The 23,314-nt window shown below is 42.6% G+C and overlaps 1 protein-coding gene across 4 annotated transcripts in view; it reads right to left on the bottom strand.

Moving 5' to 3' along the window:
* The window catches only part of LOC110535542 (partitioning defective 3 homolog), a 546,846-nt gene that overhangs the window by 185,166 nt on the left and 338,366 nt on the right, over positions 1-23,314 (bottom strand). For all 4 annotated transcript variants that reach the window (XM_036935238.2, XM_036935240.2, XM_090189781.1 and 1 more), the window contains one exon: positions 18,055-18,241. In XM_036935238.2, the coding sequence (XP_036791133.2) occupies positions 18,055-18,241 (187 nt within the window). The remainder of the gene's footprint in view (positions 1-18,054; positions 18,242-23,314) is intronic.

Raw genomic sequence — 23,314 nt, 5'->3', positions numbered from 1 at the left:
CAGCAGGTTGGGAGAAGGCAGGAGGGAGGCAGGCAGCAGGCTGGGAGCAGGCAGGACGGAGGCAGCCCAACTACAATGTGTGACTGTCAGCTTACATGGACCCTGAGCTCTGGCCGAGCCTGCCCTCCACACGTCATCTATATTGCACATCAGTCTCTGTAGCCACAAACAAACCAGACAATTTAAAAACACAGCACGGTCCTCAAACTAAGCACACACCACACACCCACAATAAACACAGCCACATGTAGAAGCATAGTATGTAGGGGATGTGTGTGTGTGTGTCTTCTGCTCTCTAGTCAACCTTAAACGTTAACTCATGCACAGGCAACTCCCTGATATCTTGTGTATAGAATCTATGACAAGTGAAGTGCTGTACAGAGAATATCAGAAACACAAGGGGACTTCCTATATTATGGCTTCATTGTCTGGGGAAAACTTAAAAGCTTCTCATTCATGTTGACCCATATTTTAGATCTGACAAACACATTAGCTTAACATGGTAAGTCCTCTGTAGGATATTTTACAGTGTGTGTGAATAACATCGCCCTGGGCTATGCCTTAGCTCAGCTAAACTTGACATTATTTCTCTCATGTGTGTGTGTGTGTGGTGTGTGTATGTGGTGTGTCTGGTGTGTGAGTGTGTATGTCTGTGTGTGTGTGTGTGTGTGTGCGTGCGTGTGGTGTGTTTGATGTGTGTGTGTGTGTGTGTGTGTGTGTGTGTGTGTGTGTGTGTGTGTGTGTGCGTGTGTGTGCGTGCATGTGGTGTGTTTGATGTGTGTGTGTGTGTGCGTGCTTGTGTGTTAACCTTGTGCTATATTCCTGAGGGGATGTAAAGCACCTCTACACTTCACATCTAGCTTGTACTGACGCAGACTAATGGAGAATTCAATCACTTACTCTGGTGGCACTTGCTAACTTTCTATGAATGTCCCTATGGCATGTTAATGGCAGGGTGAAGTTAAAGCCCTTGTCTGGTTAGAGTATAACTTCCAGCATTTCTATATGGCATGTGATATAGGCAGACTCAATGCATGGACTTAACAGAATGAAACATGGAACTCTTATAATCCAATTCTAAATGTATGTAATTCTATGAAATCAACCACGGCTGGGTTATACCGTATTTTACGATATACAGGTATGGATGTACGAACTGGTTTGGGCTTTTACTTTACCTTCTATAACGGTACTTGAATGCTTGGTTTGTGAAATATGATACGCTGTGTGTAACGTCCATTTGTATAGTTTAATTAGCTACGCGAGTCATCTCTCTCCGGTCTCTCGCTCTCCATGCCAATTTCCATACAGAACTAGCCCCGCCCCCTGTCACTCAAGGAGCGCATTTGTTGTTCCTCTACCACAAGACACTGCGTTCAGTCTCTGCATGGTCAATACAGCACAATGTTGATGACAATGATGCTGTTTTCATGTAGCTTCTTAATATAAATCCACTAGTGTTCTATAATTACACTCTTAGTTTGTGTTTCTTACATCTGCAAGCTAGTTTATCTTTTCTTAGTAAGTTGGGCCTAAATCTTGTTAGCCGCTAATGCTAATCGCTAGCCAGTGCAAACGTAACTAGCTTTACAGCCTGCATGTTGTTTGTGCAACAATATCTTCTCAATCAAAGAGGAATAAGCGAAGCAAGAATATGTTATCGATATGAAGTAGCTAAGAGAAAACATTGAATGTCGCTAACGATTATAGGGTCCCTTAGGAAACACTCATCAACACTTTGGTTCCTACCCTGTCACAATAACTCCTCCCTGGCATTTTCATTCGTTGTCATGTCAAACACTGAATTCAAAATGCCCACTATTACATTCTAAAAATCGATCTATTTCCATGATTCCATCAGTTCACCCAAGTGTTTTGCCCTAAATCCCAAGTCAAATCACAATTATAGCATTTGGTAAAAAATAAGGCCTAGATTGTTTGCCCATATCGTGCAGCTCTACGTGGCAGTGCTGAAATGATCTCAAATGAGTGCAGAAAAAGAAAAAAAAATGCAGATAATTATTTTTGAGTGAAGATTATTTGTGTAGTATAAAACAATCCGAATGGAGAGAGACTCATTGAAATCACTTAGAATGTATGTGTTTGCCACCCTAGGGTCACACACTACTCATAAAGCAAATGTTTAACTTTTATTATTCAAAAACATAAAATACCATCAAACCAACCAATTTTTTTGTAAATACCGTAATAAGATATTTTGACCATATCGCCCAGCCCTAATATGAACATTTAGGCCATGTATGATTAAGGAACTTCTATTGAGAAATGAGAGGCCATGTATGCTACCTTTAAGTCCTACCAAGGGGCATTAAATTAAGTACAAACTACAAGAACAAAATCTGTTCATACATTGAGGAGGAAAATGGAAAATGTAATTAATTGTGTCTCCTAATCATTATCTGACCAAACTCTGTACTCGATAGAGATTTAACTAGGTATGTTAACCGTGATACAAAACTGCAGTATATTAGTGTTATTCCGCCTGAAGAAGTCTATAAATGTGTCCCAAATGCACCCTACTCCCTATATAGTGCACTACCTTTTTTGATAGTAAAAAAAACTGCACTATTTTTTGTCAAACGTAGTGCACTGTAGGGAATAGGGTGCCATTTGGGACATAAACCATGTCTTTGTCCTAGTTCTGGTATTCTGCCCATTCCATTTGGATAAAACAGTACCCTTTCTTCTTCTACCATTCTAAAGCAGCAGCACTTAAAATCCATTTCACCCATTCTGAGCAGCATAGCTCGACTCGCCGTTCAAAGCTTCATCCACAATTAACTAGCAGAGAGGATTGCTTAGAGGCAAACCCAAGTCCTTAACTTGCATTTTACATCTCATACTCTTCCCTTTCAGAGGAAGTTAAATGTGTCAAACTACACCTCGGCCGCGTTTTTAAAGAATCTCCACGCTCCCATTTTAACCCTGTGGCTCCAGATCTCTTATTTTTTTCCCATCTCTCTCCCTCTCTGGCTTTCTCTCCCTCACGCCCGCTCTCTTTCTTTTTGCTTTTTCTCCCCCTCTCCATCTCTTTTCCTCATCTAAAATCTGTCCGGTTCTCTGTAGGGCCGCGTAGCAGTATCTATCTCCCAAATCCCTAGTTTGGACATCTGGATGCCGTGTGTCAAACGTGGGGAGAGGTGAAGACTGATACCCAGTGTGAAGTTTGTGATGTGTGTTGAGAGGGCCCTCCTGGAGCCTGCTTGGGCCTCACCACCTCAGTGGTCTTGACGCCACAGTTCACTGCATGACTGCTCCCGATGTCAGACGGCACCAAGTTGCTTTCAATCACATCACACACACACGTTGGGTACTGTAGGTCTGGCCAATACCTCTGTCTACGCTGCACGCTACTGGCCCACTATAGCCGACCTGTCAACCAATCAACTGGATGAAAAACCTACTGTATTCTCTCAAGACTTTCAGCTGTGTTTGCTTCAAGGAGATACATTTTGGACAGAACAAGAAACTCAGTCAAATTTGTGATTTGTATTGGCACTAGTTTGTATGTTTGCTGCTAAGATAAGAGTAAACACAGTGTGCATCATGGGACTTGAGATTGTTCCAGAAAGTTTGATTTTCGTAACCGTAATTGTTATTATTTAAATGGTGCTTGGATTTTGTCCTCTTATTTTGATTCAATACACATTGTGCTGCCTGGCTCGGAGTCATGTAATGTTACTCGCCATAGACAAGACAAGGCTCTGTGGGAGCCGACACACATAATTTATGTTGACTTATTGGCGAGGGGGAGAGTTCCTTCAGAAGAGGATAACAACAAGGAGAGAGGTCTACTTACACTGTTCTCCACTATGTTCTTTACCCTCCCCTTCGCTCTCCCCCTCCGTATTTATATTGTCTCTTTCGCTTCCTCTCTCTTTCTAGCTCGCTCTCTCTCTTACACACACACACACACACACACACACACACACAAGCTTTCTCTTGCTCTCCCCTCCCATCTCTCTCCCTGTGCGTTCTATCTAGTGGCACACATAATTTTCAGCAACAAGAATCACAGAGGAGCTGGTAGCTGGAACACCTGTGACTTGCAGCAATCTTTTCTGCCCATAATGAAGCCAGGGAGGAGCAGAGCGGGAGCAATTAAGATGACTTTCTCTGTTTGTCTTACGACTCTAGTGTTGTGCTCTCTCTCTCTCATTTTTCCCTCCGTTTTGTGTTTGTGTGCTTTAATTGAGTTTGGGTGGAGTGACTTTTCCACTCGAGTGAATGGAACAGGAGGGAACAGTGGGGGTTGAGATAGGAGGAGGTTGATGTGTGTAAGGTTTGTGTGTGATGCATGTGTGTAGAAGAGAGGGGGTGTTGGCATAGTGCCCGCAGAGATTCACCACACACCAACAGCGGGGGAAACAGCAGCATGTATGACATGATGCGAGTCCTGGTTAATATTCAAATTCAGAAACCAAGAGGAGACTATTAGCATTTAAGGAAGATATAGACTGTAATTAAAACAGTCAGACACACACACACTCAAAAATGGAAGCAGAGATGACTGTTTACACTGATGTTGGCAAGTTATGCTAATAACCATATGGACAATAAAACATGCATACTTAGAGAATACTTAAGATGAGTACACACAAAAAAAAAAAACAAAAAAAAAAAAAATTATAGGTTAAAAAAAAACGCATTGCTGGGTAGTGTACAGAACACACTGGGTTATTTTTGTCACAGCCAGTTGGGTCATTTCGTTGGGTTATTAATCTATGATCCAACGGGTCAGATCAGAAGACTGGAGGCGTGGCATAGTAGGAGCGTGGCTTTCAGATAGTTCTTTTTGGCCACCCATGAGAGCAAATATTATTCCGGTTCATTTGTTAAGGTTTAGCACGGGGACTTTTGTAGCGTAACGAAGCATACACAAATTGATTTCCTCAAGTGCCTATGAGCCCAATGTTGGGATAGTTGCCACTTGATGGTATTTCAATAATAATGTAATTAATTGTATATTAAAATATTTAAGGATATTTTTATTTGCAGTGTAGAAACATAACATGATGAACAGGAACTATATTTGCTCTCACAGGTGGCCACAAATACCTGTCTGAAAGCCACACCCCCAATAGGCCACACATCCTGATAATAACCTATGGATTACATAAAAAAATACCCATCTGCTGGCTCAACCTAGCATGAAAGTGAATAAAAAGCCAACTAATAGTTAAATTAATCCATGTTTGGGTAATCCAAAGGTGTGGCCTATTGGGGGCATGGCTTTCAATTCGTTATTTTTAGCCACCCATGAGAATAAATGTCATTCATGTTCATCATATTAAGTTTGTACACTGCAATTTTCTATTTTCCTTCAATACTTTTGCATGGTACTATCCCAACATTGGGATAGGCATAAAGCGGAACTGACAGCATTTTAACAACATAACATCTTATTAAAATCTGTTCATATACAACGCTGGGAAGAGCATGATACCTTTGTTTTACATTTTCTGACAAGAGAGCACTTAGATATGGTCATTTTGACATTTTCATACATTTACAGAGTGTTTGGGAATTACGCATAGTAAGGCATTTGTGAAAATTCAATAGCAATATAGAGTGGGAAAGCGGCCACTGCAGTAGACACTGCAGTAAATAAAACATCTGTCTTGTCCAGGACAGGAGTCTATGGAGAATGGTGCGTCATAGCCAATCAGAGCAACAGTAGGCAAACAAGCCGTTTGACACCCGGGCCTGCCATCATTCACTTTGAACTGGACTGTCTCGCTACAGACAGTAGCAACTGCGCGACTTTCGATCATTAGAACGCATTCTCCAAAACCACAAAATATTTCTGCAAATATGACGGGAGTCCTCTTACATTTGGGAACTTTACAGTCCTATTGATCAAACAACCATGAAAAGGTAGACACTCTCTCCCTCAGTTATGCACATCAACAAGATCAACAACTAATGCTAGCCAGATTGAGATGAGCTAAAATCTAATGAGGGAACATTGCACTGATGAACGATAAGGAATAGTCAGTCGCCTGCTCGTCCTTCTGCAGCTTGCCCGCCAAAACATGCTAGTCCTAGCAGTAGCCTATGAAAAGCGATATGAGGGGGAAAACTCAGTACTCACCCACTTCTCCAATGACATGACATCCTCCCAGCAGCTAGCTAAGGTTAGGCTCTGTGTTTTTAGCTCGCTAAATAAATAGCTAGCGTCATAAAAAATACGCTAGCCCAGGGGTGTAAAACTCATTCAGCGAACGGTCCATAATTGAAAATACTATGAAATTGCGAGCCAGATTTTTATACCGTCCACTTACAGTATGTGCCTTCAGAAAGTATTCACACCCCTTCTTTTTCCACATTTTGTTGTATTACAGCCTGAATATTAAAAAAATAAAACATAAAAATATCCATTTGAGCATGGTAAAGTTATTAATTACACTTTGGATGGTGTATCACTACACCCAGTCACTACAAAGATACAGGCGTCATTCCTAACGCAGTTGCCGGTCAGGAAGGAAACCGCTCAGGGATTTTACCACGGCCAATGGTGACTTTTAAACATTCACAGTTTAATGGCTGTGATAGGAAAAAACTGAGGATAGATCAACAACATTGCAGTTACGCCAGAATACTAACCTAATTGACAGAGTGAACAGAAGGAAGCCTTTACAAAATACAAATATTCCAAAACATGCATCCTGTTTGTAACAAGGCACTAAAGTAATAATAAAAAAAATGGGCAAACAATTCACTTTTTGTCCTGAATACAAAGTGTTATGTTCGGGGTAAATCCAATACAACACATTACTGAGTAACACTCTCCATAGTGTCAAGCATAGTGGTTGGTGGCTGCACCATGTTATGGGTATGCTTGTAATCATTAAGGCCTGGGATGTTCTTCAGGATAAAAAAAATCTAAATGGAATGTAGCTAAGCACAGGTAAAATCCTAGAGGAAAACCTGGTTCAGTCAGCTTTCCACCAGACACTGAGATGAATTCACCTTTCAACAGGACAATAACCCAAAACACCAGGACAAATCTACACTGGATTTGCTTGCCAAGAATACAGTGAATGTTCCTGAGTGTTCGAGTTACAGTTTTGACTTAAATCTACTTGAAAATGTATGTCAAGACCTGAAAGTTGTTGCCTAGCAATGTTCAAGAAAGAATTTGAAAGCGCTTTAATTATTTTGAAAATAATAATGTTGCACAATCCAGGTGTGGAAAGCTCTTAGAGACTTACCTAGAAAGACTCACAGCTGGAATCGCTGCCAAAGGGGCTTCAACAAAGTATTGACCCAGGGGTGAGATATTTCTGTATTTCATTTTCGATAAACATGCACAAAACATAAAAATGCTACTTTGTCATTATGAGGTGTGTAGATGGGTGTGTGGATGAGAAGAAATCAATTGAATCCATTTTGAATTCCGCCGGGAACGCAACAATATGTGGAATAAGTCAAGGGGTGTGAATACTTCCTGAAGGCACTGTACATAGGATGCTGAACATAACATTTTAACATATTAAGACAAAACAAGAGATATATAATATTTGCCCAGCCATCGCGTCTATGCTTGCAGATGTACATAATATGCTGCGACCCTAATCAAAGAGTATTTAATAACTCCAAATAACAAAAAACGGAGCTACTGATAGGTTGTTGTAGACTTAAAACACTGCATGGCTCACTGGTGCGATTGAATGCAGCATTAGTGTATGGTGCACTCAAAATGTATTGTAGTTGAGTAGCCAGTCTAGGCTACTGCTCAAATGTTGCTGTAATAGGCCAACATGTTTCTCCTTTGCATGATGTTATGTTGCAGGTTTTGTTATTTGGTTAATTATTGTCAAGCTTTAAAAACCAAAGCCAAACTGCAACATTTTAGTAACCTAGCTAAGACTGTGGCATGTGTCGGTACGCTTTCCCTCCGCTGTGCGCTGTAAACGGGACACATGAAAGCAGCGCAATTGAAGTGGAATCCACCGATGAGAGCCCATTAGACAATGTCAATTCCACTTTAAGGAACTCATACTATTGTGTAAGCCATATTAAAGCTGTAATATATAACTTTTTGGGCGATCTGACCAAATTTACATAAAAATGTGAGTTATAGATCTGTAATTTTACTTTCGACGGTACAATGATTCTCTACACAATACTTTCTTGTTTTGTCACAAACTGAAATTAGGCGAACTATTCACATTTCAGTAAACGAGGAAATGACGGATCAATTCCTTCATAATGCATTTTAAAGCTACAAAAGTGTCAGTCCTCAACCTTAATATTTGTTGTCAATATAACAGAACAGATTAACCTGGATGACATTTACTCTCACGGGTGGCCAAAAATAACTATCTGAACGCCACACCCCTTGTCTTCTAATCTGACCCGGTGGATCATAGCTCAATAACCCAGCATCAACAACCCAACTTAAAAAACAATCGGTTGTTTGTGAACCAATTGGCTGTGTCAAAATAACCCAACATGTTCTGGTCAAAATGTATCCAAATTGGGTTGTTTTTAACCCAGCACTTTTTAGTGTAACAAGCACTGGTACTAAATAACTTCAACAAAAGGAAAGATTTCCAAGGCTTTAGTTCAAAGGTTGTGTATGTGTAAAGGAGGTTGTTCTTATGTTCTGTGGTTCAGCTTTCATTCCTGGCCAATAATTACTCATTTCTATGTTAATATGTGGTATGTGTACCTAACAATACACGTGCGTAGAATGATGTGTGTGTGTGTGTGTGTGTGTGTGTGTGTGTGTGTGTGTGCATATTTTGTGAGTAAGCTTCTCCTAGTCCATCAGACTGTCAGAGCTGTCCCAGGAATTATGTCTCCACTGTGACATCTCACAAAGGAGGGGAAAACGGTCTACTGCTTTCACTCTTTCTCTCAATCTCATTCCTTCTCACTCTCCACCCCCTTTCTCCCTTCCTCTCTTTCACCTGAGGACAAACCCAGGAGTTAATCAGAGCTGACTGTTCTCCTGCACCATGTCAATTAAATCCACCACTGCTGCATCCATACTATGAAGACAACCCTACCGCTGCTCAGCTCAGAGCACTCCTAGTGGTGAAACTGGGGAACTGACTGACTATACCCATCTGAGAGCACTCCTAGTGGTGAAACTGGGGAACTGTCTCCAGCTGAGCACACACCCTTTGTTTCCATGCAAGTCACCCGTGATACACAGTACCAGTCAAAAGTTTGGACACACCTAATCATTGCAGAGTTTTTCTTTATTTTTCTTATTTTCTACATTGTAGAAAATAATGAAAACATCAAAACTATGAAATAACACATGGAATCATGTAGTAACCCAAAAAAATGTCGGAACCAAAAAAAAAGTGTTAAACAAATCAAAATAGATTTTAGATTCTTCAAAGTTGCCACCCTTTGCCTTGATAACAGCCTTGCACACTCTTGGCATTTTCTCAACCAGCTTCATGAGGAAGTCATCTGGAATGCATTTCAATTAACAGGTGTGCGTTGTTAAAATTGAATGCGTTTGAGCCAATCAGTTGTGTTGTGACAAGGTAGGGGTGGTGTACAGAAGATAGCCTTATTTGGTAAAATACCAAGTCCATATTATGGCAATAACAGCTCAAATATGCAAAGAGAAATGACATTTCATCATTACTTTAAGACATGAAGGTCAGTCAATACGGAACATTTCAAGAAGTTTCTCCAAGTGCAGTCACAAAAAGGATCAAGCACTCTGATGAAACTGGCTCTCATGAGGACCACCACAGGAAAGGAAGACTCAGAGTTACCTCTGCAGCAGAGGACAAGTTAATTCGAGTAACCAGCCTCAGAAATTGCAGCGCAAATAAATGCTTCACAGAGTTCAAGTAACAGACACATCTCAACATCAACTGTTCAGAGAAGACTGCATGAATCAGGCATTCATGGTCGAATTGCTTGGGCCAGGAAACACGAGCAATGGACATTAGACCGGTGGAAATCTGTCATTTGGTCTGATGAGTCCAAATTTGTATCTTTGTGAGATGTAGAGAATGGTGAATGGATGATCTCTGCATGCGTGGTTCCCACCACGAAGCATGGAGCAGGAGGTGTGATGGTGCTTTGCTGGTGACACTGTCTGTGATTTATTTACATTTCAAGGTACACTTAACCAGCATGGCTACCACAGCATTCTGCAGCAATACGCCATCCCATCTGTGATGAAAGTGATGGAGTGCTGCATCAGATGACCTGGCCTCCACAATCACCTGACCTCAACCCAACTGAGATGGTTTGGGATGAGTTGAAAAGCAGCCAACAAGTGCTCAGCATATGTGGGCTCTCCTTCAAGTCTATTGGAAAAGCATTCCAGGTGAAGCTGGTTGAGAGAAGTCCAAGAGTGCGCAAAGCTGTCATCGAGCCAAAGGGTGGCTCCTATGAAGAATCTCAATCTATTTGTTTAACACTGTTTTTGGTTACTACATGATTCAAAACATGTTATTTCATAGTTTTGATGTCTTCACTATTATTCTACAATGTAGAAAATAGTAAAATAAATAACAAATTTGAAACAGTAGGTGTGTCCAAACCTTTGACTGGTACTGTAAGTCAGTATATCCATGTCTGAGGACGTCGGGAGATGACGTGGAAACAAGCCACTACAGGTAACAGTGAGTGCCGTTACCATCAAGTAGGTTTCAACGTTGTGGATGGGGATGTCGGATGGGTGTAAGCATCTGCCTCTGGTTCCGTTTGAGAAACATGGATGAACGTTTAATTCTTGTTGCGCTCTCTCCTGCCCATTGTATAGCAATTAAATATCATTAAAAAGGGATGGAAAGTGTAAACATATACATTTTCAAACTTATAGACAAATATTGAATCAGTCTAATATATTCCCTCTCCCAATCATTACTCCCTCTCTTCATCTCTCTCCTAACGGTCTCCTCTCTTCACCTGTCTCAGTAGAGATGGGGCTCTGGTCTGTCTCCGTCTCTCTGTGTCTCTGAGTCTCCTGCCTGTTCAAAGGGGGAGGTGATTACCCCTTCAAAGATAGTGAAGCATGCGTCAGATCAAAGCAGCGTAATGTAAGAGAGAGAGAGTAAAGCCATCCAGATCTACATCCAGCCCACACCCTTCTCTTTTCTCATTACACCATTTCTCTCACCAGCCTGGTCTCATAGACTACACGTAACATAGGAAATGTAAAACCGGGATACAAAACACGTACAATATCTTATGTTTGGTATGGTTACATAAGGCAGATGGTTACTTAAGGCAAAAACAAAAGTAGTGGTGTTGGTCGGGTTGGATGGGTGGGTGTTTAACGCAAAATATAGCAACCCAAAGGTTGTGAGTTTGAATCTCATCACAACTTTTAGCTAATTAGCAACTTTTCAACTACTTACTACTTTTTAGCTACTTTGCAACTTATTAGTATGTTAGCTAACCATTCCCCTAACCTTAACCCTTTTAGCTAACTCCTAAACTTAACCCTAAGCTTAACTCCTAACCCTAACCCCTAGCCTAGATAACGTTAGCCAGCTAACTAACATTAGCCACCTAGTAACCTAGTTGGAATTTGTAACATATCATACATTTTGCAAATTCTGAACATATAATACTTATTGTATTCCATAACTTAACTTATGAAATGGGTGATGGACATCCACAGATTAATACATACCATTCAAACCTTAACATATCATACTAAATGGGATCCCTCGGATTTACGTACATAATAATACAAAATGCTCTGAGACCAAAATGCTCTCACACACAGGCCTTCTGAGGGGAGCAGAGCAGCCTTTGTGAAGGTGGAAGATAACAATGATCCCAAGAATGTGGGTATTCAAATGAACGCTAGGTGAGCTAGAATGTGGGTATTCAAATGAACGCTAGGTGAGCTAGAATGTGGGTGTTCAAATGAACGCTAGGTGAACTAGAATGTGGGTAATCAAATGAACGCTAGGTGAACTAGAATGTGGGTAATCAAATGAACGCTAGGTGAGCTAGAATGTGGGTAATCAAATGAACGCTAGGTGAGCTAGAATGTGGATAATCAAAAGAACGCTAGGTGAACTAGAATGTGGGTAATCAAATGAACGCTAGGTGAGCTAGAATGTGGGTAATCAAATGAACGCTAGGTGAGCTAGAATGTGGGTAATCAAATGAACGCTAGGTGAGCTAGAATGTGGGTAATCAAATGAACGCTAGGTGAGCTAGAATGTGGGGATTCAAATGAACGCTAGGTGAGCTAGAATGTGGGTAATCAAATGAACGCTAGGTGAGCTAGAATGTGGGTAATCAAATGAACGCTAGGTGAGCGAGGGAGGGTGAGAAAACCCTTCGGGATTAATGCTTTTACTATTTAATAGTGTAAGGGATATCAAACCAGGTGATACATTTGGGGAATACTACTACTAATAATAATAATAACAATACTAACACACATTTTTGTCTCAATTTCTGTTTCACTCCAGTCCAATGATACTGTGCTCCTTCTATGCTGTGCTGTGGTGATATCTAGGCAGGGAACTATCTTAGCGCTGCAGGCTAGGTAGATAGTTTCTGACTCTCTCTACTGTTGTGTAACACATGCCGGTGTTGTGATCAGTGTTCTGATCAGAACACCCGCAGACACGTTTGCATACAGTAGTTACCTCACTCTCTGTAAAGGGAGCATCATATGAACAGTGTTAACTTAATTTACACCTCCAGCAGCTCAATGAGGAGAACTAGATGAGGCTGCTGTGTGAGAAAAGGAGAGGAGGGGAGAAGAGAAGTGGAGAGGGGGAGAGAGAGAGGGGGGGGAGAGAGAGAGAGAGTTAGAGAAAGAGAGAGTGTGAGAGAGAGAAGAGCGGTGGAGAGAGAGAGAGTGTGAGAGAGAAGAGAGGTGGAGAGAGAGAGAAGAGAGGTGGAGAGAGAGAAGAGGTGGAGCGAGAGAAGAGAGGTAGAGAGAGAGAGAGTTAGAGAAAGAGAGAGTGTGAGAGAGAGAAGAGCGGTGGAGAGAGAGAGAGAGAGTTAGAGAAAGAGAGAGTGTGAGAGAGAGAAGAGCAGTGGAGAGAGAGAGAGTTAGAGAAAGAGAACGAGTGAGAGAACATAAATGCAGCTTCAAAGGAAAAACACCTTTATTTGGCACTTTGTATGCAAGCAATTTTCAGTTACTGTTTCGCAGACACTGTTCCCTCACACAAAAGGGGGAGGTTTGTGACTCCTGTTAAGATGTGGTACGACAAATGAGAACATCTCGTTCTGTTTGGAAAGGAGAACTGGATTCAAGATCAATGAAGCATAGGACAATTATATGAGGAAAGATAAATACTGATGTAGTTTGGACAATAGTAAGGACAGAAAAATAGAGCAGATAAATAACGTTCACAGTAAATGTTACAGGTATTGGGTGTTAGGTGGACTAAGGACAACTTTTCCAAATTTGCAGTATCTTTTCCTCTCCCTATTTGGCCTGAAGTGACCATACTAACCTGTCATATCTCTAATGGTTCTCTGGCCAAAGAGGTTTTCCCATCAGTCATTTCATAATTGCTAGCCATTATTGCAAGAGCAAAGGCACACATCTATGAGTCAGAGTAGAGTGGCCATTTTTCAATTTCATTTTTCAATGGAAATTCACAATCATTCTATGAATCAGAGCATTATGAAAATAGACATCCATTAATGTCTACTTCTAAAAGACTAAACGTTCACTACAACTCAACATGCTAAAAGTACATGTTTTCTCCATAGCCTTCTTATTACAAAGTCTGTGTTTCAATTGGGCTGGTGGGTAAGACGGTCCCTGGCCCTAGTCGAGCCAGAGGGGCATGGTAGTGGATGTAAATGACTAAGATGGCAGCGCAGGCCCACCCTAACATCCAACCCCATTACATTGAGGATCTGTCCCAAATGGCACTTTTTTTTTTTTACCAGGGCCCTGGTCATAAGTAGTGCACAATACAGGAACTAGTGTGTCATTTGGGAAGCAGCCTTAGCCTCTGTAGGAGGCCTAAAACGACCCACTTTGGTTCCAGTAACAGGGTGGTAGAGTGGCTAATCTGGAAAGTAATAACAAGCATCCATCTCCTTTGACATCTGCTTAGAGAATGGAACGTCAAGGGGGAATATAGGCCTGTAGTTCAGTCCAAGAGCTACTACCACATTACGAGGAATTGCAGGTGCCCCTGTAACTGCTCACCAACACAGTTGATCATAGTTTATGTGTAGGAGATCAGAACGAACACCAAACATATGCATCATGTTGAACTAACGTCAGCTTAAGCAAGTTCCTATAGTTCACCGTTCCTTCAGGCCTCCATTCCTGTACCTTCCCGTGCTCTCCACCACCACACATTCCATTCACATTAGCAAGGCGGTCCCATAGTATCAGAGCAGATTTATTTGAATAAATGCCTCCATACCTTGTACTGTAAATCACTGAGATAATCAGGAAGTGGTACGTGTTATTAAAAAAACATTAAGTATGAAAAGTGTGAACATGAATGCTCTCACTAAGTCGCTCTGGATAAGAGCATTTGCTAAATTACTAATGACTAAAATGTGAATGTAGGCCTGTTTGGCTTTTGATATGATATTGTGATTGGGACAGGTTATGCCTGTGTCTGTCCTGGATCGTCGTGCATACCATTTTCAATTGCCGTTTTCTGGGAGTCTTTTGGCTGGTACAATTTCAATCCCTTGTCTTCAGAAGAAACTATACAGCTGTAACAATAGGAGAGCGCTCATTCCACCCAAAACATGTTCCTGCAACACAAACACAAACAAAAGACACACACACACACACACACACACACACAAAACTAGATTGCTCCTGCATCTCTTGGAAAACTAGGTCGCTGTATTAATGTGTCTCGTGTGAGATGGGGTTTTCTTTGCCTGCAAAAGAACAATTTATCTTGTGGCCAGCCATTTGATGCACTGTACTCAGCTCACACTATGACCATGTTTGAGCAAAATGAAGGAAAATACCGACTACAAGGTTTCCTATGGGGGAAAAGGCAGTGCCATTATGTATGCACTAAGGTGTGTAACCCTGGTGCTGTGTAGTGCAGAGCTACGGCTGGAGAAACACACATCTCATACTCGCACACGGGTCGGAGGTGAGTCTTTCACAGCTCCACATAACGCATATTCAATGATTCCAGGTCCTGGTTGGATGTGGCGTGCAGCTTAATTAAAAACCAACAATTCTAAGAAAATGGGGTCATGGCTGACCCAGATCCTACAGTCTAAGCACTGCTATTACAACGGTATGACGTGTGTGAGCGCCCGTGTCTGTGTATGTGTCAGAGAGAAAGAGTCTTTTGTGTGTGTGTGTGCGCGCTGCGTATTTGAGCAGCTGTGGGACTGTGGAGGGAGTGTGTGAGAATGTGTGTGTGGCGTGCGTACTGGGCTTCTGAGATATGAATAATTCAAAATAACCCAAGGCAGTGGTACACTGTGTGTGTGTGTGTGTGTGTGTGTGTGTGTGTGTGTGTGTGTGTGCGCGCGCGCGGGAGATAGAGAGATAGAGAAAGGAAAGAGGGAGAGAGAGCGTGTGAGAAAGCTTGAGTGTTGTAATAGCATGTGCTGTGGCCCTAATCCACAATGACAAAACTCAGACATCACACAACCAACAGACATGCAAACTTAAAGCTACTCATTCATAATAAATCAAAGAGAGAGAGAGAGAGAGAGAGAGAGCGATGGGGGGAGACATAGAGAGAGAGCGAGAGCGATGGGGGAGAGAGCACGAGAGCGAGAGATGGGAGAGAGAGAGCACAAGAGAGAGAGATGGGAGAGAGAGAGATGGAGAGAGAGAGAGGTGGGGAGAGAGAGAGATGGGGGGAGAGAGACAGAGAGAGCTGGAGAGCGAGAGCGATGGGGGAGAGAGCAGGAGAGCGAGAGATGGGAGAGAGAGAGCACGAGAGAGAGATGGAGAGAGAGAGGTGGGGAGAGAGAGAGAGAGAGCGAGAGCGATGGGGGAGCGAGCACGAGAGCGAGAGATGGGAGAGAGAGAGCACGAGAGCGAGAGATGGGAGAGAGAGAGATGGCGAGAGAGAGGTGGGGAGAGAGAGCACGAGAGCGAGAGATGGGAGAGAGAGAGCACGAGAGAGAGAGAGGTGGGGAGAGAGAGAAATGGGGAGAGAGAGAGAGAGAGAGATGGATGGGAAAGAGGGAGAGGGGAGAGAGAGATGGGGGAGATATATGGGAGGGAGGGAGGGAGGGAGGGAGGGAGGGAGGGAGGGAGGGAGGGAGGGAGGGAGGGAGGGAGGGAGGGAGGGAGGGAGGGGAAATATGGAGGTATGTCTCTTAGGGGATTAAAATAAAAATACTAAAAACAGAGAGAGAGAGAGATTGACCAGGCTTCTCCTTCCTTCCAGCAGAATGGAATCTCTGACTAATAGAATAACTATTCCCTGCTAGTCAATCACTGTGTTGCTGTACTGTCCAATAGCATATTATGTTTCACATGATCTTGCCTGACCAATCGAGATAAAGGAAAGAAAATGGTGTATCTTGATACGGTCTCTAGGAGGCCGGATGTGAGTCCTGGAACAAACATCTGTCATGGACAGTCATAAAAAAAGATATTATACTTAAATGTAGGGTTGCAAAGGGAGGGTATATTACTGGAAACTTTTGAAGTTTTACCAGTAAACTACCAGAATTTTGGTAACTTTCAAGGATTATATGTAATTTATTACAAGACATCTAGTGGCCCTTTGGGGTAATTCAGATGATCGATACATGTCTGTAATTACAGTATCTCTTGCCCTCTGTGTGTTCTAATCACAAGTACAATATATAAAATATTCAAATCAGATGATTTTAAGATAAAAAATAGAATGACACAACGGGAAAACATCCTAAATGCTGCAAAACATCACCCAAAATATAAACCATCCATTTAGTGAATGTGTTTAATATGAGGCTTTCAGCATGAACTATGTTTCAACACACTTGTTTATTTTACTCTGTCAATGTATTTGTTTTGGTGCCAAACTGGTGGCAGTTGTGAAAAAAAGTCAATAGTTGGGAGAGTTCATTGAAAATAATGCCATTGACGATTTTCATTAATTAGTCTATTTTCTCTTGAAAGATATGGTCCATCCACTAAAAACTCAATATGAACACATACATATAAAATGTTTACTATATATGCATTTTTTTGTATAAATGACCAAAGTCACCATTTGAAGAAATTGAACATAAATTATTCTGAGCTATTATCCACTGTAAAAAAACACTGCTATTGCTTTTGAATATTTTGTTGACCTAAAATGTTAAATGTAGAGATTCAGATTTAGATAGATTACCTGGTCACTTTGGTAAATTACCAGTAGCTTTGCAAACCTACTTAAATGCCACCACCAATTCCTGTAGCTGAACACTGTAATCAATAAATACCATTCACGCTTTCATATGTACGATGAGGGTTTCTATACAGAAGCATTATATATACACCGACATTGTTTACACTGAGCCAGAGACACTGGAGCCCAATTTTCCTCATAAAACTGCAGAACCACTTGGTAAGGCACCATTGAATTGAGTGTACGGTCCCAGAGGACTCATGGCCCCTGCCCGTCATTGGGCTGCTGAGACCCCGGTTCCATATTTAATACTAGCTGCTCAAGATGTTCGAGAAGGCCAAACCAGGGGGAAGTGTGAGACACCCTGGGGAAGAAAGAGGACTGGCTAGGACCCCAGAGAGATGTTTAACTCAACCATCTTCCATATTCCTCCTAGGTCACATCCATTATTAAACACTCACAAAGGCAAACGCGCGCCCGCACACACAGACACACAAGGCCACGTGCGCACACACATGCACGCACACACTCAACACAGGCACACAGCCGTGCGCAAGCACAGGCACACAGACACTTGACTACACTAAAAGAATAGTGTCCGATATCACTTTCTCATGCCCTAACGCTCCCCACATAAGAAATGTTCCATAACACACGGAATCTAGACACAAAGGGCATCTTTCAAGAACATCATGATATCAATAATTCAATCAGACAGTGGGTGCTACAGCCAAAAAGTAAAGAAAACCTTGCTGGGGTGTAAAATGTCATCTCTTTCTCTCACCACTCATTTTGGCTTGGCACGTCCTGAGCCCAAGTCACTGGGTTATCTGCAGCAAAGCCCATGTCATCGTGGGAGCTGGAGGATGATTGGTCAGACATGTGGGCGGGGATCACAGGTGGCCTATCATCTTCGATCATGACGGTGTCGTCCTGGGGCATGTTCACAGTCGGAGACAGCTGGTAGTTACCTGTGTGTGACCAGAGTGAAGGAGAGAGGAGGGAGCACATTAGACATGCACTGTTTCAGTTCAGCGGAACAAGCTAGCTAGCTAAGTTACACCAACATTGATCAAGGGAATTAGTTCACATTAGGGACATGATAGTAAGATGCCATGGAACCAGACATTTCGTACATCCAAAAGACCTGGGTTAGTTCTCCCATTTCAGTATTCCATCTCACATGAGAAAAGCCATTGTTCTAGACAGAAAGCAAGTGTCCCAGTCCCATTGTGTTATTATGATCCAGTCCCCTTCTCCTGTCCAAGGACAGAGTCAGGGCACACACACACACACACACACACACACACACACACACACACACACACTGATCTGTATTCTCCCAGGCCGAGCTAAGGCTTCACTGTGCTGCAGAGGAGAGGAGAGAGGCCACTTATCAGTTCATCTCAGAGTCAGGGTCAGCGGTGCAATCTACAGCCTAACCACCACTCACTGAGCAGGAGGATATCCATTTCCTGGAGAAGAGCCGTTACAATTCACCAATATAGGCTTGGTCCAAAATGGCACACTATTCCCAACAAAGTGTGTTACTTTTTACCTTATGAGACTATGACCCAGGGAATAGGACATCACTTCAGACGTAGCCATATATGCAGGCAGATATAACAAAAAATAACAAAACCAGAACTACACATATGCTTACCATTACAAAAAGCATTTGAGAGGATAAAAATAACACAAAATCCATGACTTCCTATGTATGTTGCTGAAAGTACATTTGTTTCCATTATCACAGGGTCATTTTGCAAATTTAGTAGCTTAAGAGCAATTGCAGGTAATTACAGAGGGGGGTGGGGGACGGATATTTAGCCTGGCCCTCTCCCAACAGTACTCTGAAATGCATTTTATTGCATCGTGCCTCAACAAATGACAAATGGATTTCACAGAAATGAATGACAACTTGCAATGACAAATTAAATTATGTTGGCTGGATCTCATTTGGCTAAACGTGAGTTCTGATGAATTTCACAGAAGATTCATTTATAATAGCTGTCTCACTGATGTGTATATAAGGGACTACTTCTCATTTGACTCTTTTCTCAAGCCTCTTTTAATGATGGCGTTCATACTACACTGAAAAGTCAAAGTCGTTTTTAACATGTTTAGCTGTTTTTAATACAACCCAAAGCCTTGTCTGTTGGATACGAGGGACCACCACCGGCCCAAAAGGGACAAGGTATAATTGAATTCTCTGTGTAATTCAGGTCTAGGAGTTACCCCCGGGCCTTCAGATATGGGAAGTTAGTTAGACTTAACAGGAACTAATCAAATCAGCCTGGGAACTAATGCCAAGGTGATTAACACGACACCAAACAACCCCTTAGTTTCTTAAACAGAATCTGCATCTCCCAGTAAGGAGGGAGGAGTGTGTCGGTGGGTAGGTATGTTTGTGTGAGTCTGTTCATTAAGGTTTGAGGATGCAGTGTGCTCTGGGGAGACAAGGCAGACATTCTTTAAATATGATTACATGTTTTAAATAACAATATCATCTTAATATATGTTTGTTGTTGTATATCAGTGTGCCGCAAAGACAGAGAAGCCTGCTTCACTAAACATCATATTGATTAAAAAACACACACAGAACAAAGCAGGTGTCTGTTCCCGTCCAAGTATTTCCCATTCTGTCCCCTCTGGTCTTTTCTCAAGGCCTGAAACAACCACTGCAGGATCCCAGCCTCCCAGTTCCATTACTCTAGTCTATCAGAGTCGAGCCCATGCCCATCCTCATTTCCACAGCACAGCACGCATCGCCCCGTGTCACTCCTCACTTCCCTACCTTCTAATGGAGGAGTTGGTTACCACCACCTTGCATCATCGCTTCAAAGATCCACTTTTAATAACAAGTACAGACATGCCTGGATTGGAGAGAGAGTGTGTTCTTCAAAACACCTTTATCTAAATCTGTCTATTACGGACCGACATAGTCCAACTACCTCTCAGTCTCACGTCAGAATTACACATTCATCCGAAATCTTAAGTTTAGGCATAAAAATACAAATAAACTTTATTTAACTAGGCAAATCAGTTAAGAACACATTCCTATTTACAATGACGGCCTACCCCGGCCAAAACCTAACCCGGACGACGCTCACATCCTGTTGTGATACAGCCTGGAATCTAACCATTGGTCTATAGGGACGCCTCTAGCACTGAGATGCAGTGCCTTAGACCGCTGCGCCACTCGGAGGCCCTGAACTCTGATTGGTTAAGGTTAGGGTTAAGGTTAGGGATAGGCTTAAAACAAAAATCTCAAAAACAACTTTCTATCACTGGATTCAAACGGGCAACTTTTGGAATCAGAGGCAGATGCGTAAGCCCATCCACCGTGCTCGTCGACAACGCCATAGCAAAACCAAAACCTACTTGGTAACAGCGCTCAATGCTGCCTCCAGTGGCCAACTTCCACTTCATCTCCCTGCGTCCTCAGACATGGATGGATGTTGAATACTGAATTGTATCATGGGTGACCTGGCTGCATTTTCACATATGTATACACATACCACACGTGCACAAATAAGCATATGCAACATACACGCACGCAAGCACGCACACAGACACTAACAAGCGGACACACACACACACAGTCTCCCTTTTGTTACTTCCCTTACATTTCAAGCAAAACAACCTTGTTATAATGCGTTCCAATTTTCCCTTCATGGTTTTTACAGAGCAGCACAGTTCACAGAGAACGCGGTTTTAATTGGATGCATGGCCACGCTTCCCTCCTCCTCCTCCGCCTGAAACAATTCCATCCAGCACCCCTTGACACAAGTGCTGAGCTCTCCAGATGAGGAGCATTTAGTGGCATTCTGTTTCCTTCTGGTAAACACACGCCGAGCACTGGACAGGTAGCCAGGACGACTCAGACCCAACGACCGGCACTTTGAAAGGTGAGAATAATTAACAGGGAAATGCAGCGATGGCTTGTCTGCTTTCGTCGTCTAGATAATTAGCATGAGAGGAAAATTACAAATTACATTCCCTCTACCTGTTGCTGCAGAGACAAGAACCGCCCCCAGTGAATAATTACAGCTGCCGCGTTAACAATGAGGAAAGAAAAAGCAATCGCCTCAGAGTGGATAGATGGTTAACGAGTGAAAAAGCCTTCTGATTTCCTAAAATAGGCTGAGAAGAGGAAACGGGGAGGAAGAGAGAAACGACTGGGGCTTGAACATAAAAGAACAGAGAAGCGTGCACCAAGAGCAGGTACTTAACTGCCACTGTCTGTGCTGTCTTGTTCATTTATAATGAGCAGTAACAGCATAGGCCTGGCACATGCAGTACTTTAATGCCTGGGTCGTGTTCATTAGCCACCAAACATAAGAAAATGGGCTAAAAGAGGAAGGGACTTACTGACATAGAAATCCAATAAGAAAGCGTAATTTCCTTTGCTACATTATACCATAATGAGTATGACCCTATACTGCCATCTTTTTAACCCAGCGTCCTCACAGCTGGGAGCTCTGGGATAGGAAGCTGGCACATCACTTCCTGCTGATGTGTGTGTGTGTCACTATAGAAGGGCACTGGGTGGTGGGAGGTGTTAGTTAGCGTAGCGACAGATCACTGAGACACTTCCTTTGACACTTGCCTGGAACCATTAGCCAGTCAGTGTCAGAGCACAGAGCAGGAGGGAACAGAGGCTGCGGGGAGGCCTGAAGGCTAGGAGGGAGGGGACATTCAACAGTAATGGTAACTATGGCTGATATGATAGATTTTTGTTCACTTTTAGTCCTTAATGATGGCGCCAAATGACATATAACAAGCTCTTTTGATTATCTGACATGAGCATATTTTTAGAGTTTGCCTTTAAACCTACTTGGATAAGACATTGTTACTAGAATGGGATTACTATTATCCTGTTATTAATCGGCAGGGTTTCTTCATTACCACAATTATATGTTATTTACTGATCCACTAATGCCGAAATATTGAAGTTATGGCCAAGAAACTCCAGACTCTCTATCCGGGCCCAAAAAAATGTGCATGAAACCCACACAACAAACATCAGCTAAGCAAACACAAAATGCTTTTGTTTTGGGGAGTTCAGGAACCAGAAAATAGGCAGCATCCCAAATGGCACCCTATTCCCTTTATAGTGCACTACCTATGACCAGGGCCCATGTGTCAAAGGGAGTGCACTATATGGGCAATAGGGTGCCATTTGGGATACATCAACATACCACGATGCCTGAAAAAGAGCCAGTTCGGTCAGTCACGCTCATATCCTGTAGACATTTAATCAAGGTCACTTGGAGATAAAATTAATAAATAAATATTTACCCCATTATGGTTAATGTTAGCCAGACTGTGCTTCCCGTTACTATTAACAAGGGCTTGTTTGAATTAGAAACTGCCCCTTTAGTTGAATGCCCCAATATGACCCACTCACACAGTTCCCGTCAGTTTGCTGGCAGCAGCAGGATCCAATCTCCTTAACTCCAGTACTGTAGCCTTTGTCAGTTAGAAGTAAATCCGGCCTAGGCTATATACCCTCCAGCCGCAATACAAACATACCCTTACTGCCTAACTGCATGGGTGAGCTGTGAGCAGTGGGACCATACCCTTCCTGCATGGGTGAGCTGTGAGCAGTGGTACCATACCCTTACTGCCTAACTGCATGGGTGAGCTGTGAGCAGTGGGACCATACCCTTCCTGCATGGGTGAGCTGTGAGCAGTGGTACCATACCCTTACTGCATGGGTGAGCTGTGAGCAGTGGTACCATACCCTTACTGCATGGGTGAGCTGTGAGCAGTGGAACCATACCCTTACTGCCTGACTGCATGGGTGAGCTGTGAGCAGTGGTACCATAGCCTTACTGCCTAACTGCATGGGTGATCTGTGAGCAGTGGGACCATACCCTTACTGCCTAACTGCATGGGTGAGCTGTGAGCAGTGGGACCATACCCTTACTGCCTAACTGCATGGGTGAGCTGTGAGCAGTGGTACCATAGCCTTACTGCCTAACTGCATGGGTGAGCTGTGAGCTGTGATACCATACCCTTACTGCCTAACTGCATGG

This window comes from Oncorhynchus mykiss, chromosome 11 (genome assembly GCF_057628025.1).
Source record: "Oncorhynchus mykiss isolate SJ-2025 chromosome 11, ASM5762802v1, whole genome shotgun sequence".
NCBI lineage: Eukaryota > Metazoa > Chordata > Actinopteri > Salmoniformes > Salmonidae > Oncorhynchus > Oncorhynchus mykiss.
The sequence above is the reverse complement of the archived record's forward strand: the minus strand, read 5'-3'. Positions and strand labels throughout refer to the sequence as shown.